At 35.5% G+C, this 18,452-nt stretch overlaps 1 protein-coding gene across 1 annotated transcript in view; it reads left to right on the plus strand.

Annotated features, from left to right (window-relative positions):
* KIF3A (kinesin family member 3A) overlaps positions 1-18,452 on the plus strand; it is an 83,096-nt gene that overhangs the window by 47,443 nt on the left and 17,201 nt on the right. Inside the window, exons 6-9 of the mRNA XM_065918130.1 lie at positions 10,240-10,379; positions 10,788-10,985; positions 11,507-11,681; positions 17,520-17,618. Coding sequence (XP_065774202.1) covers positions 10,240-10,379; positions 10,788-10,985; positions 11,507-11,681; positions 17,520-17,618 — 612 coding nt within the window. The remainder of the gene's footprint in view (positions 1-10,239; positions 10,380-10,787; positions 10,986-11,506; positions 11,682-17,519; positions 17,619-18,452) is intronic.

Below are 18,452 nucleotides of genomic sequence, written 5' to 3' on the forward strand. Positions count from 1 at the left end.
AAGCCCTGAGCCTTTGGAGTGGGAGCAGTGACTCCAAGACCCTAGACTACCAGAAAACTAACCCTTGGGGGTATCAAATAGTGAGAACTCACACAAAGGAAACCACTGGACTATAAGACCCAGCATCACCCAACCACCAGTAGCACCCTGTGCAGGAAGCCTATCTAAAGAACAAATCAAACAAAAATACAAACCCAGTCAGCAGCAGACAGGGTTACCACCTCACTCAGCCTTGCCACCAGAGGAAAAACAAACAAACAAACAAAAACTCAGAACAAATTTCACCTTATACAAAACTTCCTCAAACCACTGGACCAACCTTAGGAGGGCAGAAACCAAAAGAAAGAATTCAACCTTGAAGCCTGGGAAAAGGAGACCTCAAACACAATAAGTTAAAAAAAAAAATAATGAAAAGGCAGAGGAATACTACACAAATGAAGGAACAAACTAGAAACACAAAAGTCCAAATAAATGAAGAGGAAATAGGCAAACTACCTGAAAAAGAATTAAGAATAATGATAGTAAAGATGATCAAAAACCTTGAAAGAAAATGGAGAAAATGCAGTTACAAAGACTTAGAATTAACAATTAACAAAGACCTAGAAGAATTAAAGAATAAACATGCAGAGACAAACAACACAATTACTGAAATTAAAAATACTCAAGAAGGAATCAATAGCAGAATGTCTGAAACAGAAGAACAAATCAGTGAGCTGGAAGATAAAATGGTGGAAATAACTTCTGAAGAGCAGAATAAAGTAAAAAGAACAAAAAGAACTGCAGATAGCCTCAGAGACCTCTGGGACAATATCAAACGTACCAACCTTTGAATTTTAAGGGTCCCAGAAGAAGAAGAGCGAAAGAAAGAATATGAAAAAATTTTTGAAGAGATTATAGCTGAAAATTTCCCCAACATGTAGAAGGAAATAGCCAATCAAGTATAAGAGGCACAAAGAGTCCCGTACAGGATAAACCCAAGGAGAAACACTCCAAGACACATACCAATCAAACTAACAAAGACTAAACACAAAGAATATTATAAGCAGCAAGGGAGAAGCAACATGTGACATACAAGGGAAACCTCATACGCTTAACAGCTGATCTTTCAGCAGAAACTGTAGGCCAGAAGGGAATGTCAGGATATATTTAAAGTACTGAAAGGAAAAAATCTACAACCACAATTACTGTACCCAGCAAGGATCTCATTCAAAATTGATGGAGAAATCAGAAGCTTTTCAGACAAGCAAAAGTTAAGAGAATTCAATACCACCAAACCAGCTTTACAACAAATGTTAAATGGACTTATATAGTCAAGAAATACAAGAGAAGAAGAAAGAGCTACAAAATCAATCCTAAACAATTAAGAAAATGGCAATAGGGACATATATATCAATAATTCCTTTAAATGGATTAAGTGCTCCAACCAAAAGACACAGACTGGCTGAATGGATAAAAAAACAAGACCCATATATATGCTGTCTACAGGAAACTCACTTCAGACCTAAAGACACATATAGACTGACAGTGAGAGGATGGTAAATATTCCATGCAAATGGGAAGCAAAAGAAAGCTGGAATAGCACTCCTTTTATCAGACAAAATACACCTTAAAATTAAAAAGATTACAGGAGATAAGGAAGGACACCATGTAATGATAAAGGAATCAATCCAAGAGGAAGACATAGCAATTGTAAGTATCTATGCACCCAACATAGGAGCACTTCAATACATAAGACATAAGACACATTAACAAACCTAAAAACAGAAGTTGACTGTAACACAATAATAGTAGGAAACTTGAACACCCTACTCACACCAATGGACAGATCATCAAAATGGAAAATTAATAAGGAAATACAAGTCTTTTTTTTTTTTTTTAATTTTTTATTTTTCAGTGGGTTTTGTCATACATTGATATGAATCAGCCATAGAGTTACACGTATTCCCCATCCCGGTCCCCCATCCCACCTCCCTCTCCACCCGATTCCTCTGGGTCTTCCCAGCCCACCAGGCCTGAGCACTCAACTCATGCATCCCACCTGGGCTGGTGGTCTGTTTCACCACAGATAATATACATGCTGTTCTTTCGAAACATCCCACCCTCACCTTCTCCCACAGAGTTCAAAAGTCTGTTCTGTACTTCTGCGTCTCTTCTTCTGCCCTGCATATAGGGCTATCGTTACCATCTTTCTAAATTCCGTATATATGTGTTAGTATACTGTAATGTTCTTTATCTTTCTGGCTTACTTCACTCTGTATAATGGGCTCCAGTTTCATCCATCTCATTAGAACTGATTCAAATGAATTCTTTTTAACGGCTGAGTAATATTCCATGGTGTATATGTACCACAGTTTCCTTATCCATTCATCTGCTGATGGGCATCTAGATTGCTTTCATGTCCTGGCTATTATAAACAGTGCTGCGATGAACATTGGGGTGCACGTGTCTCTTTCAGATCTGGATTCCTCAGTGTGTATGCCCAGAAGTGGTATTGCTGGGTCATATGGCAGTTCTATTTCCAGTTTTTTAAGAAATCTCCACACTGTTTTCCATAGTGGCTGTACTAGTTTGCATTCCCACCAACAGTGTAAGAGGGTTCCCTTTTCTCCACACCCTCTCCAGCATTTATTGCTTGGGAAATACAAGTCTTAAATGATGCATTAGATGAAATGGATCTCATGGATATCTTCAGGACATTCCATCCAAATGCAGAAGAATACACCTTCTCAAGTGTACATGGAATATTCTCCAGGATAGTCCACATCTTGGGTCACAAATCAAACCTCAGTAAATTTAAGAAAATTGAAATCATATCAAACATCTTCTCCAACTACAATGCTATGACTAGATATCAATTATAAGAAAAAAACTGTAAGAAACACAAACACATGGAGGTTAAATAACACATTTCTAAATAACCAACAAGTTACTGAAGAAATCAAAAGGGAAATAAAAAAATTTCTAGAAACAAATGACAATGAAAACATGACAACTCAAAACCTGTGGGATGCAGCAAAAGCAGTCCTAAGAGGGAAGTTTATAGCAATACAATCCTACCTCAAGAAACAAGAAAAACATAGACTAGACAACCTACCTTTACACCTGAAACAACTGGAAAAAGAACACCCCCCCCCCAAATTAGTAGAAGGAAAGAATTCATAAAGATCTGAGCAGAAATAAATGAAAAAGAAATGAAAGACACAATAGTAAAGATTAATAAAACTAAAAACTGGTTCTTTAAGAAGATAAACAAAATAGACAAACCTTTAGCCAGACTCATCAAAAAAAAAAAAAAAAGAATCAAATCAACAAAATTAGAAATGAAAAAGGAGAGGTTACAACAGACAATGCAGAAATACAAAGGATTATACGAGACTGTTATGAACAACCATATGGCAATAAAATGGATAACCTGGAAGAAATGGACAAGTTCTTTGAAAAGTTCAATCTTTTAAGATTGAACCAGGAAGAAATAGAAATTATGAACAACCCAATTACAAGCACTGAAATGGAAGCTGTGATTAAAAAAAAATCTCCCAGAAAACAAAAGGCCCAGGACCAGATGGCTTCACAGGAGAATTCTATCTAACATTTAGAGAAGAGCTAATGCCTATCCTTCTAAAACTCTTTGAAGAAATTGCAGAGGAAGGAACACTTCCATACTCATTCTACAAGGCCACCATCACCCTGATACAGAAACCAGACTCAGACAACACCAAAAAAGAAAGCTATAGGCCAATATCACTGATGAACGTAGATGCAAAAATCCTCAACAGAATTTTAGCAAACAGAATTCAGCAACATGTCAGAAAGCTCATACAGCATGATCAAGTTGGGTTTATTCCAGGAATCCAAGGATTCTTCATTATATGCAAATCAACCAATGTGATATATACCATATTAACAAATTGAAAGATAAAAACCACATGTTAATCTCAATAGATGCAGAAAAAGCCTTTGACAAAATTCACCACCCGTTTATGATTAAATCTTTTCAAAAAATGGTCATAGAAGGGACCTACTTCAGTGTAGTAAAGGGTGTATATGAGAAACCTATAGCAAATATTATTCTCAATGGTGAAAAACTGAAAGCATTCCCCCAAAGATGAGGAACAAGACAAAGGTGTCCACTTTCACCACTATTATTCAACATAGTTCTGGAAGTCCTAGCTACAGCAATCAGAGAAGAAAAAAAATAAAAGGAATCCAGATTGGAAAAGAAGTAAAGCTCTCACTGTGTGCAGATGACATGATACTGTGCATAAAAAACCCTAAAGATAATATCAGAAAATTACTAGATCTGATTAGTGAATTTAGCAAAGTTGTAAGATACAACATCAATACACAGAAATCACTTAAACGTTTCTATATACTACCAATGAGAAATCAGAAAAAGAAGTTAAGGAATCAGTCCCATTCACAATTGCAACAAAAAGAATTAAATATGTAGGAATAAACTTACTTAAGGAGACAAAAGAGCTGTACACAGAAAATTATAAGACACTGGTGAAAGAATCAAAGACAACATAAACAGATGGAGAGATATTCCATGTTGCTGAGTAGGAAGAATCAATATTGTGAAAATGGCTATCCTGCCAAATGCAGTCTACAGACTCAGTGCAATCCCTATCAAATTACCATGGCATTTTTCACAGAACTAGAACAAAAAATTTCACAATTCATATAGAAACACAAAAGACCCCAAATAGCCAAAGCAGTCTTGAGAAAGAAGAGTGGAGCTAGAGGAATCAACCTTCTGACTTCAGATTATACTACAAAGCTATAGTCATCAAGACAGTATGGTATTGGCACAAAAACAGAAATATTGACCAGTGAAACAAGATGGAAAGCCCCAAAATAAACCCATGAACCTATTGGTACCTTATTTTTGACAAAAGAGGCAAGAATATACAATTGGACAAAGACAGCCTCTTTGATAAATGGTGCTGGGAAAACTGGACAGCTCATGTCAAAGAATGAAATTAGAACACTTCCTAACATCATACACAAAGATAAACTCAAAATGGATTAAAGACCTAAATGTAAGACCAGAAACTATAAAACTCTTAGAGGAAAATATAGGCAGAACACTCAATGACATAAAGCAAGATCCTCTGTAATCCACTTCCTAGAGTATGGGAAATAAAAACAAAAGTAAACAAATGGGGCCTGATTAAACTTAAAAGCTTTTGCACAGCAGAGGAAAGTATAAGCAAGGTGAAAAGACAACCCTCAGAATGGGAGAAAATAATAGCACATGAAACAACTGACAAAGGGCTAATTTCCAAAATATACAAGCAGCTCATACAACTCAATGCTAGAAACTCAAACAACCCAGTCAAAAAGTGGGAAAAAAGACCTAAAGAGCCATTTTTCCAAAGAGGACATACAGATGGCTAACAAACACATGAAAAGATGCTCAACACCGCTCATTATTAGAGAAATGTAGATCAAAACCACAATGAGATATCACCTCTCACCAGTCAGAATGGTCATCATCAAAAAATCGACAAACAATAAATGCTGGAGAGGGTTTGCAGAAGAGGAAACGCTCTTACACTGTTGGTGGGAATATAAATTGATACAGCCACTATGGAAGACTGTATGGAGATTCCTTAAAACACTGGGAATAAAACCATGATATGACCCAGCAATCCCACTCCTAGGCATATATTCTGAGGAAACCAGGGTTGAAAAAGACACATGTATCCCATTGTTCATTGCAGCACTATTTACAATAGCTAGAACATGGAAGCAACCTAGATGTCCAGCAACAGATGAATGGATAAAGAAGTTGTGGTACATATACACAATGGAATATTACTCAGTCATAAAGAGGAATGCATTTGAGTCAGTTCTGATGAGGTGGATGAGCCTAGAACCTATTATACAGAGTGAAGTGAGTCAGAAAGAGAAAGATAAATATCATATTCTAATGCACATGTAAGGAATCTAGAAAAAATGGTACTGAAGAATTTATTTACAGGGCAGTAGTGGAGAAACAGACTTAGAGAATAGACTTATGGACATGGGGAGAGGGGAAGAGAGGGTGAGATATATGGGAAGAATAAGATGGAAACTTACACTACCATATGTAAAATATAGCCAATGGAAATTTGCTGTATGTCTCAGGAAACTCAAACAGGGGCTCTGTATCCATCTAGGGGTGGGATGGGGAGGGAGGTTCAAAAGGGAGGGGATATATATATATAACCTGTGGCTGATTCATGTTGAGGTTGACAGAAAACAAAATTCTGTAAAGCAATTATCTTTCAATTAAAAAAAAATATATTGAACAACTTAAGAAAAAAAAGGTACATGCAACCTAGTATTCATGGCATTAATATACACAATATCCAAGACTTGGAAACAACTTAAATATCCATTGACAGATAAATGGATAAAAAAGATGTGGTGTGTGTGTGTTTGTAAATTAATATATATGTCTATATACTAATATATAGATATATTTATGTGGTATATAAAGTAATACATTATATATATTAACATACACGTGCACATATTAATGCATTATATATACATATTAATATGAATCAACATATATGTATATATACATATAATGTGATATTGCATATGTGCATGCTAAGTTGTTTCAGTCATGTCTGATTGCAACCTCATGGACCACAGCCTGCCAGGCTCCTCTGTCCATGGGATTCTCTAGTTAGGAATACTGGAGTGGGTTGCCATGACTTCCTGACCCAGGGATTGAACCCGTGTCTCTCCTATCTCCTGCATTGGCAGGCAAGTTCTTTACCACTAGTGCCATCTGGGAAACTCAGTTATTCAGACCAAAAAAGAATGAAATATTGCCATTTGCAGCAATATGGATGGACCTAGAGATTTTCATAGTAAGAAAGAAAAAGACAAACACCATGTAATATGACTTATATGTGGGATCCAAAATACAGCACAATTGGACATATCTATGAAACAGAACCAGACTCATAGATACAGAGAACAGACTAGTGATTGCCGAGGAGGAGGAGGAAGGGTGGTATGGAGGAGGATTGGCATCAGTTTTTCTGTACCCTCTTGTAAAACAAAAATAATTTAATTTTATATCCCAAAATAAATATTTTGACAAAAATTACAGCTATGGAAGTGTTTAGTTTTATTTTCATTATGTATCATTAGGTTGGGTCATTGAATCTACTCAATTGCTGCAAGCTGTTCTCTCCTAGGCATTGTAAAATTTAATGTAGGTCACTTTTGATATAATGTCTGTCACATTGGTTTGTTTTCATGACTGAAAAGAGAAAAATCACAATCATAAGTAGCATGCTTTACTTATATTGCAAAAATAATAGGTATTAAAATATTAAATATGACTTTTTCAAATTAGACTTCCTCTCCAAATTAAAACACTGCTATAGTTTGATTGGATAATCACATAGCTATAAAACTATTCCTGTCATTTCATAAGGTAGTTCCAGTTTAAAAAATACATCCCATGGATATAATTCTAAAGAGAAAAAAGTATCTGCTCAAGATACTCATATTAGTTTCCTTTATAAAATATAACTAAAATAGGAAACAATTCCAAATATCCCTCAGCAAGGCAATAGCAAATCAATTTTAGTAAAAATTTTAAGTTGTTTTTAACATGGAAATATATGTAGAGATAATGTTAAGAGGGAAAAAAATAAGATAAAATAAGACCTATGCTGTGGGATCCTAAAATCCTAAAAGATGATGCTGTTAAAATGCTGGACTCAATATGCCAACAATTTTGGAATATTCAGCAGTGGCCACAGGACTAGAAAAAGTCAGTTTTCATTCCAATCCCAAAGAAAGGCAGTGCCAAAGAATGTTCAAACTACTGCACATTTGCACTCATCTCACACGCTAGCAAAGTAATGCTGAAAATTTTCCAAGCAAAGCTTCAAGAGTACATGAACTGAAAATTTCCAGGTGTTCAGGCTGGATTTAGAAAAGGCAGAGGAACCAGAGATCAAATTGCCAACATCCGTTGGATCATAGAGGAGGCAAGAGAGTTCCAGAGAAACTTCTGCTTCTGTTTTATTGACTACTTAAAGCCTCTGACTGTGTGGATCACAAGAAACTGTGGAAAATTCTTCAAGAGATTGGAATACCAGACCACCTTACCTGCCTCCTGAGAAATCTGTATGTAGGTCAAGAAGCAACAGTTAGAACCAGACATGGAGCAACAGACTGGTTCCAAATTGGGAAAGGGTACATCAAGGCTGTATATTGTCACTCTGCTTACTTAACTTTGATGCAGACATCAATGTGAAATGCTGGGCTGGATGAAGCACAAGTTGGAATCAAGATTGGTGGGAGAGATATAAAATAACCTCAGATACGCAGTGATACCACCCTTATGGCAGAAAATGAAGAGGAACTGAAGAGCCTCTTGATGAAAGTGAAAGAGTTGACTTAAAAAATAGTGAAAAAGTTGATTTAAAACTCAACATTCAAAAAATGAAAATCATGGCATCCAGTCCCATCACTTCATGGCAAATAGATGGGGAAACAATGAAAACAGTGACAGACTTTCTTAGGTTCCAGAATCACTGCAGATGGGGATTGCAGCCATGAAATCAAAAGACGCTTGCTCCTTGGAAGAAAAGCTGTGACAAACCTAGACAGTGTCTTAAAAAGCAAGGCATTACTTTGCTGACGAAGGTCCGTCTAGTCAAAGCTATGGTTTTTCCAGTAGTTATGTATGGATGTGAGAGTTAGACCATAAAAAAAGCTGAGCACCGAAGAACTGATGCTTTTGAACTGTGGTGTTGGAGAAGACTCTTGAGTCCCCTGGACTGCAAGGAGTTCAAACCAGTTAATCCTAAAGGAAATCAGTCCTGAATATTCCTTGGAAGGATTGAAGCTGAAACTCCAATACTTTGGCTACCTGATGCGAAGAACTGACTCATTGGAAAACACCCTGATGCTCGGAAAGATTGAAGGCAGGAGGAGAAGGGGACGACAGAGGATGAGATGGTTGGATGGCATCACTTGATGGACATGAGTTTGAGCAAGCTCTGGGAGTTGGTGATGGACAGGGAAACCTGGCAAGCTGCATTCCATAGGGTCACAAAGAGTCAGACATGATTGAGCGACTGAACTGAACTGAATTGACGCTGTGGAAATATGTATAGTGTGTTTCTTCTGATGAGATGATTTGAAGTGATGTCAGATTTATCTGTTTTTTTATATCGTGGGAAAATTCATAAATTTGATTTTTAAAAATTCATGATTTGAAAGAAAATAGAAAAGATTATGTATGAGGAATCACAAATCCTTGCATTTTCCCTCACTGATTTCCATTTACCTTCTTTCATTGAGCTTTTCTCTTCCTTATCTATGCAATTTAAATTCTAGTTATCTGACTTCTAATATAGCTATTTGCTGATAAAGAGTACCCTTTTAATGTTTAAATTCTAAAATCGCAGCTTGCCTGTACATGAATGTATAGTAGGAAAATAATTTTGGTGTTGGATGAAATTAACATATTGCTTTTAAAGTGCTTTGGAATTTAAGGAAAAAACCTATACATGCCCATTGTGAAAAACAAAGCATCTTTTTATGTGCACAGTATGTTCATGTAAAACATTTATACACACTCAAATTCTTAGCATATTTTGAATGGATCCTTTTGTTTTACAGAAATGGGATTATACTGTATACTCCTGTCTAACTTTTTTCTCTCTAGTTCTTATGTTTTGGGTATCTTTCTATGTCATTAAGATCTACCTTATTTTTTTAAGAGACTGCTTCGTAATCCATAGTGTGACTATTCTCTTAATATAATTGATTAACTGCTGCCCTATTGGTTGCTTTTGATGTCTTGCTGTTGTAAATGGTTTTACCCTGAAGATTTTTCTTATCATCTAACATATATGTGAAAGTATTCCTGTGATTGTTTCCCAGAATATAATACCTTTTTGAGACAGCTGAAACAGAAGTTTATTTTTTGAACTATTTAACATATATTGTAAAGTCAGTTAGTTAATTTTTTAAGCCAGTAATACTTGAAATTAAATATTTTGTCCTAAAATTACCTTTTTAATATAAAAAAATTAATTTTTTATTACCAACATAAATGTCAGAAATTTCATAGCTAAATACACCTAAGCTTTTGTGTTTTAGCCATGTTCTCTGACTTTTGGCTGTGATGAAATTCAGTATTTTGGATATTATTTTTAGAGGCATTCCCTGTTGTTAGTAGTTTTCAAGAGTTTCCTTCTTTTATTCAAGGTTCTGTTGGTGCAACTAATATGAATGAACATAGTTCCCGTTCACATGCCATCTTTACAATTACTATAGAATGCAGTGAAAAAGGTGTTGATGGTAACATGCATGTCAGGATGGGGAAGCTTCATCTTGTAGATCTTGCTGTAAGTAAGAGGATGCTGGTTAAGAATAACTCTTGTAGTTTCTTTTTATTTTATAAATGAGTAATAACTCAAGTGAAAAGGAGTGATTATATATATATATATATATATATATATATTTAAGTTTTATATGTGTGTTTAACTTACTATTAAGAACTGTTTCTAACATATACGAACAAAGAATAGTATAATTTTCCAAGTACTCACCACCCAACTTTAATAGTTATCAGTTCATGTTCAGTTCTATTTCATCTCTACCCTCAGCCACTTCTTCCTTTCCAGTATTATTTTGAAGTGAATTCCAGATACCATACTAGTTTTTACTGTTAAAATATATATATTTTTTAACTTTGGGAAGAATATTCTGTATTTTTTTGTTATAGCTTTACTTCTGTCTCTGTTTATTGCTAGGGTTCAGAAAGACAAGCAAAGACTGGAGCTACTGGACAGCGCCTGAAAGAAGCTACAAAAATCAATCTTTCGCTTTCCACCCTTGGCAATGTTATTTCTGCCTTGGTTGATGGAAAAAGCACTCATGTGCCTTATCGTAACTCTAAATTGACTCGTCTTCTTCAGGATTCTTTAGGAGGAAATTCAAAAACCATGATGGTAAGACTTAATTGGTGGTTTGGTTACTATCAGGAAAATTTTAAGATTCTGATTTATGCCAGCAATTGATATTCATAGCATTTTAAAAGCTATTGATTATTTTACATTTTAAAATTTGTGGTTATTTTTTCCAGCACACTATGTGTGCTAGCCTATAATTGGATTGTTTGGAAACCCATGGGGTGATGCCCCCCTTTTCACGGTCAGAGTGGAAATATGTTCCAGAATACTTTGATATATTCATAATGGTATTATTAATTTTAAGTGTGTTGGGACTTCCCTGGTAGTCCAGTGAGTGATTAAGACTTCATGCTTCCACTTCAAGGGATGCTGCAGTTTCCATCCCTGGTCAGGGAACTAAGATCATGCATGCCATGCAGCATGGCCAAAATATAAATAAATTTTAAAAATTAAAATGTAATAATAAAAATAATATTATAAATATTATTTATAAAAATAAATTAAAAATTTTTAACTGTATCACGTGTAGAGTGAAATGGTTTGTGTTCCTAATTCAACAGTGTGCAAATATTGGACCAGCAGATTATAATTATGATGAAACCATCAGTACATTGCGGTATGCTAATCGTGCTAAGAATATTAAAAACAAAGCTAGAATTAATGAAGATCCAAAGGATGCTTTGCTTCGTCAGTTTCAGAAGGAAATAGAAGAACTGAAAAAAAAGCTTGAAGAAGGTAACGTTTTCTTGAAAATATTAATCTTCAGTTCGGTCACTCAGTAGTGTCTGACTCTTTGCGACCCCATGAATTGCAGCACACCAGGCCTCCCTGTCCATCACCAACCCCCGGAGTTTACTCATACTCATGTCCATCAAGTCGGTGATCCCATCCAGCCATCTCAAGTCGGTGATCCCATCTGTCGTCCCCTTCTCCTCCTGCCCTCAATCCCTCCCAGCATCAGGGTCTTTTCCAATGAGTCAACTCTTCTCATGAGGTGGCCAAAGTATTGGAGTTTCAGCTTCAGCATCAGTCCTTCCAGTGAACACCCAGGACTGATCTCCATTAGGATGGACTGGTTGGATCTTCTTGCAGTCCACGGGACTCTCAAGAGTCTTCTCCAGCACCACAGTTCAAAAGCATCAATTTTTCGGTGCTCAGCTTTCTTCACAGTCCAACTTTCACATTCATACATGACCACTGGATAAACCATAGCCTTGACTAGATGGACCTTTGTTGGCAAAGTAATGTCTCTGCTTTTTAATATGCTGTCTAGGTTGGTCATAACTTTCCTCCAAGGGGTAAGTGTCTTTTAATTTCATGGCTGCAATCACTATCTGCAGTGATTTTGGAGCCCAGAAAAATAAAGTCAGCCACTGTTTCTACTGTTTCCCTATCTATTTGCCATGAAGTGATGGGACCAGATGCCATGATCTTAGTTTTCTGAATGTTGAGCTTTAAGCCATCGTTTTCACTCTCCTCTTTCACTTTCATCAAGAGGCTCTTTAGTTCTTCACTTTCTGCCATAAAGGGTGGTATCATCTGCATATCTGAGGTTATTGATATTTCTCCTGGCAATCTTGATTCCAGCTTGTGCTTTTTCCAGCCCAGTGTTTCTCATGATGTACTCTGCATATAAGTTAAATAAGCAGGGTGACAGTATACAGCCTTGACATACTTCTTTTCCTATTTGGAACCAGTCTGTTGTTCTATGTACAGTTCTAACTGTTGCTTCCTGACTTGCATATAGGTTCCTCAAGAGGCCTAAAAATGTGTTGTTTAACCAATAAGTGTTCTAACAAAACCACATATTAAAAATTCTCTGAATGTCTGACGTTGATGTTTAAGGGAATATTTTTGCAAAGTAACTTGCTACTTATATTATTAAACATTTTCACATTAAGTTCAAGTAATTATGTAATATTTGTGTAGTGATTTAAAAATTCATTTGATTTAAACCTCCATCTCAGTCTTCATGATCTTTTGTAAAGATTTCATATGACCATTTACTAAACAAGGAATTTTTGTTTCTCTCTATAGTGAGTTCTGCCGTACATGTAATTAGTTATTATGACCAGAGTTCTTTGTAATAAATATCAGGCCCTATTATTTGAAGTAAATAAAGCAGTCACAGAGTTATGGATGAACCTAGTTTGTTGTTTGTTGTTTTTCAGTTGCATTCCACTCCTTGCAACTCCATGAACTGCAGCATACCAGGCTTCCCTGTCCACTATTTCCTGGAGTCTCCTCAAATTCATGTCCACTGAGTCGTGATGCTATCTAACCATCTCATCCTCTGCTACCCCCTTCAGTCTTTCCCAGCATCAGGGTCTTTTCCAGTGAGTTGGTTCTTTACATCCGGTGGCCAAAATATTGGAACTTCAGCATTAGTCCTTCAATGAGTATTCAGGGTTTGTTTCCTTTAAGATTGACTGGTTTGATCTCCTTGCAATCCAAGGTCCTCTCAAGAGTCTTCTCCAGCACCACAATTCAGAAGCATCAATTCTTTGGCACTCAGCCTTCTTTATGGTCCAACTCTCCATACATGGTCCAACAATCAATACATGGCTACTGGAAAAACCATAGCTTTGACTATGTGGAACTTGGTTGGCAAAGTGATACCTCTGCTTTTGTATCTCTGCTTTTTATATGCTGTCTAGATTTGTCATAGCTTTCCTTCCAAGGAGCAAGTGTCTTTTAATTTCATGGCTATAGTCACCATCTACAGTGATTTTGGAATCCAAAAAAATAAAATTTGTCACTGTTTCCACTTTCTCCCCTTGTAGTTGTCATAAAGTGATGGGACCAGATGCCATGATCTTAGTTCTTTTAATGTTGAGTTTTAAAGCAGCTTTTTCACTCTCCTCTCTCACCATCATCAACAAGCTTTTTAGTTTCTCTTCACTTTCTGCCATTAGAGTGGTATCATCTGCATATCTGAGGTTGTTGATAACTTCTTCCAGCAATCTTGATTCCAGCTTGTGATTCATCCAGCCCAGCATTTCACATGATATACTCTGCATAGAAGTTAAATAGGCAGAGTGACAATATACACTCTTGTTGTACTTCCTTCCCAGTTTTGAACCAGTCAATTGTTCTGGTTCTAACTGTTCCTTCTTGACCTGCATACAAGTTTCTCAGGAGGCAGGTAAGGTAGTCTGGTTTTCCCATCTCTCTAAGAATTTTCCACAGTTTGTTGTGATCACACAAAGGCTGTAACATAATCAGTTGCGTTGATTGCTCATGTAAACCTAATTTACTATAAGTAAAAATTGATTGCATGGCCTTGAAAATATGCTTTCATATTTAAATTTGAACTTGAGATTCTATTTTGGAAATCCTTTTCTAACAAGATATAATGTTAGACATTTAGAAAATTGGAAGACCTTGTCATGAGGGTGAGAAATTTACCAACCATTGTTAGTTGGTCAGTAACTCCTTGAATCTTCGTGTTATGAACTAGCTGGCACAGGGCTCCTTTACATACCTGGTGAATAAAGGGCTTTGAAATTGCCTGTCTCCAGTCTACAGGGAAACTGGTTAAATCAGATGTAAAATCCAGATCCAGACATCACAAACATTTGAAGAAGGTGCTGATTCAATAAATTTGAGTAAGATTGTTGAGGAAGAGCTATAGTTTAGCTGCCTCTTAGATAATGGAATTTGATATTTTAACTGTGACCACTAGGTGGTATTTATAGTCAGTGTGTTTCAAAGATGTAAAATTTCTTAGATTTGTTAGTGTTGAGTTCATACCTTTATATTGCTGATCCATTTTTTGCGTTTTTAAAATTGTGGTAAAATATATAATACATAACATAAAATTTACCATTTTAACTATTTTTGTGTTAAGTTCTATGGTATTAAATACATTCACATTGTTCTGCAACTGTCACCAGCTTCCATCTCCAGGACTTTTTAATAATCCCAAAATGAACCTCTGTCTGTACTCATTAAATGCTAAATCCCCATCCCTCTCACCCCTCAATCCCTGGTAACCATTATTCTACTTTCTATCTCTCTGAATTTGACTATTCTAAGTACCACATATAAGTAGAATCATACAATATGTCTCCTTTTGTGTCTGGCTTATTTTACTTGGCGTAAGGTCCTCAGTAGTCATCCATATTGTAGCATGTGTTAGAATTTTCTTGCATTTTTTTTTTTATCCTTTTATCTGTTGATGTATACTTGGGTTGCTTCTACCTTTTGACTATTGGAAATAATGCTGTTATGAATGTCAGTGTACCAATACCTGTTCGAGTCCTTGCTTTCAGTTCTTTTGGATATATATCCAGAGGTGAAGTTACTAGATATATGGTAATGCTAACTTTGTTTTTAATAAACTTCATTTTATTTACACTCTTAGGACATTTCTTATAATCCAGTTAATAGAGTTGATCATAGGAGTAATCTAAAAATAGGCAAAAATATTAAAAGAATAACTTTTTAACTTTCACTTTGAAGTAATTTTAGGTTTATAGAAAACTCACAAATATAGCAAGGAGAGTTCTATGTACCTGTTACCTGGCTTCCCCTGAGGTCAGCATCTTACATAATCGTGTATGATGATTATCACACCAGGAAGTTTACAGTGATACAACTTTTTAACTAATCCATAGATTTTTACTAGAATTTTGACAGTTTTCTCTTTAATGCCCCTTTTTTGTAGTTCGAGATCCAGTTATAGATCATAGATTGCATTTATTGATAGTTGTCATGTCTGTTTAATTTTCTTCAGTCTCTTAATTCCTCGGTCTTTGTAATCATGACATTTTTGAAGAGTACTGGTCATATATTTGTAGAATGTTCCTCAATTTGAATTTATCTGTAGTTTTCTTATAATTATTCTGCAAATTTTCACCACTGAAAGGTCCCCTGGAGAAGGGAAGGGCTACACATTCCAGGATTCTGGCCTGGACTGAATAGTCCATAGGGTTGCAAAGAGTCAGACACAACTGAGTGACTTTCACGTCTCATAATGATTCTGCAAACTTTCTCCACTGTAAATTTATTTTATTATTTCCTTTGTATTTAATTTGTATCTTGTGGAGATATGCTTTGACACTATACAAAACTTCTGTTTCTCATCATACTTTTTTCTCACTAATTTTAGCATCCAACAGTAGTCCTGTGGATTTGCTCAATGATAACATTTTCTTCCCATTTTTCTTTCTGATGTTTAGTGTTCTGAATTTTAGTGTAAGGAAGATTGGTCTCCTCTCCCCTATTTGTTTGAGTATTTTTTAATGTCAGTATGGACTCATGGATATTTATTTTAGTCTGTGGGTTTGTGATACAATAATATTATTTATTTTATTGTTCAAATTGTTCCAGCTTTGGCCATTAGGAGATCTTTCAGGGTAGTTTCTGTATCCTTTCAGCATGCTCTCATTAGTTTGTTTGCCTATTTTTTGAGCACTTCCTGATTTTCTGGCACCACAGGTGTTTGGGGCTCATATTTATATTTTCCTTACCCTGTTCTTAAAAATCATCTGTTTCTTCCTGGTTCCTTTCATTGGAGAATGGTATTTAGAAACCAAGATGTAGGCATTACGTGTACTCATTGCTGCCAGGGTGTCATTGTTTCTAGACCTGAAGAAATATATGTTTAATGAATTTCTTTTCCCAAGACTCTGAATTCTTTCCATTTTTTGTTTTTTAGGTTCAACTATTATGATTAGTGTATGTTTTACTCCCTCCCACCCAGTTATCTTTATTTTCCTAGACATTTCATATGTGGACAATGGTAATTTTAAATAACTGCTTTGAAGGTGCCATAGTACTGATTTGCATTAATATTAGCTTTATAATATCCTTTAAAAAAATTTTTTTTAAGTTAACATATTTGTTGTACAAATAAGCCCTTCTTCTATTACTTCATGAGATATAGTCCTAAAAGTGGGATCATGTGTTAGATGACAGTTTTATGGCTCTTAAAATATAAAAAGGTTGAATAAATTATTTAAAATCTTATAGATTTTCCTGGTGGTCCAGTGGATAAGACCCCATGCTCTCAATTCAAGGGGCCCAAGTTGGATACCTGATCAGGGAACTAAGGTCCCACCTACTGCAGCTAAGCCTGTGTGCCATAACTACAGAGCCCGCGTGCTCTAGAGCCTGCCAGCTGCAACTGGAGAAGCCTGCACATGGTAACAAAGACCCAGTGCAGCTGAAAACTAAAGAAGCAAAAAAAATGAGCCAGTGAGATGTGGCATTTATAAAAATAAATAAATAAAATCTTAAACAGGAAACTGAGGAAAAAATGCTTTCCAAAAGTGATCATATTTTTCAAACACTGAAATAATATCTCTAACGTGTAACATTTAAAACTGTAAACTAATCATTTGAAAGTTGAAATAGGTCAAAGTCTAACTTCTCTTTAGGAACTTTAAAAATAGAACCTTTGTGTATATCTGTTTCTGAGGTTAACATATCTGATATACTTTCTAGGAATATTAAAATAAGGTTTGTTTAGGGCACAAAAACTTAATGAAGAAAGTTGATATAGGCATTTCCTGAATAGGCAGTGATCTGGTACAGAATAAATATCATTGTGTTAAATTTCTGTTCAAGGGGAAGAAATATCAGGCTCTGATATCAGCGGGTCAGAGGAAGAGGATGATGAAGAGGGTGAGGTTGGAGAAGATGGAGAGAAAAGGAAAAAAAGGAGGAGTAAGTTCATTTCAGTGTTCTAAAAATTAAATGAGATTGCTGCCTAATGATGGTTTAACATTCCTAAGGCTTTTGAGTACATGCTTTTTATTTTGCCATTTTTTTATTGTGGTAGCAATTTGAACAGAGGATTTGCCATATACCTGGTTAACTTTGCATTATTTTTTCCTCCTATACTGATCTGTTATTTCTAGATGAATCAGCATACAGTATGTTCTAGTTTTTTATACTACTTAGAATTATAAAAATCTGTGATAGTGGGTATTCCATTTTTAAATTTCATGTGGGATTTTAATGTGAGGACCTTTATCTATGTTAGGAATCTGAATATTTTAGGAAGTTAAGATAATGTGATTTTTTTTCAAATATGATTAAGCTTTAGAAGTCATTGAATTTTTAAGTAATAAATTTGTAGAAGGATTCTATTATATAATAGCAGGTAAAATGTATTTTCTTTATAAAATGTACTGATCTGTTAACATGGGGCATTCGTTTCCAAGTATCTATTAAAACTGTATATTGTGATAAAGACATAGGTGACAGTGCGAAAGAGACACACACATTATAATGGCCTACATTTCAGATCTTTTTATCGGAGTATTTATTTCAGAACTCTCTTCCATTAATGTGGATCATTGTTTTCAAGCTGGTGCATATTTTGCTTGTCTTATTAAAATGTTCTTGCTGAAAATAACTCATCAGTGTTTGATCACATGTCCCAAATTTAAAAGCCATAGGGAGTCCTTCAAAAGACAGGAAAAATATAATTTAGATCAAGAGTTGGCGAGTAGTCTGCTGGCCAAAATCAGCCCACCATCTGTTTTTGTAAATATA

Source organism: Muntiacus reevesi, chromosome 1 (assembly GCF_963930625.1).
Source record: "Muntiacus reevesi chromosome 1, mMunRee1.1, whole genome shotgun sequence".
Taxonomy (NCBI): Eukaryota; Metazoa; Chordata; class Mammalia; order Artiodactyla; family Cervidae; genus Muntiacus; species Muntiacus reevesi.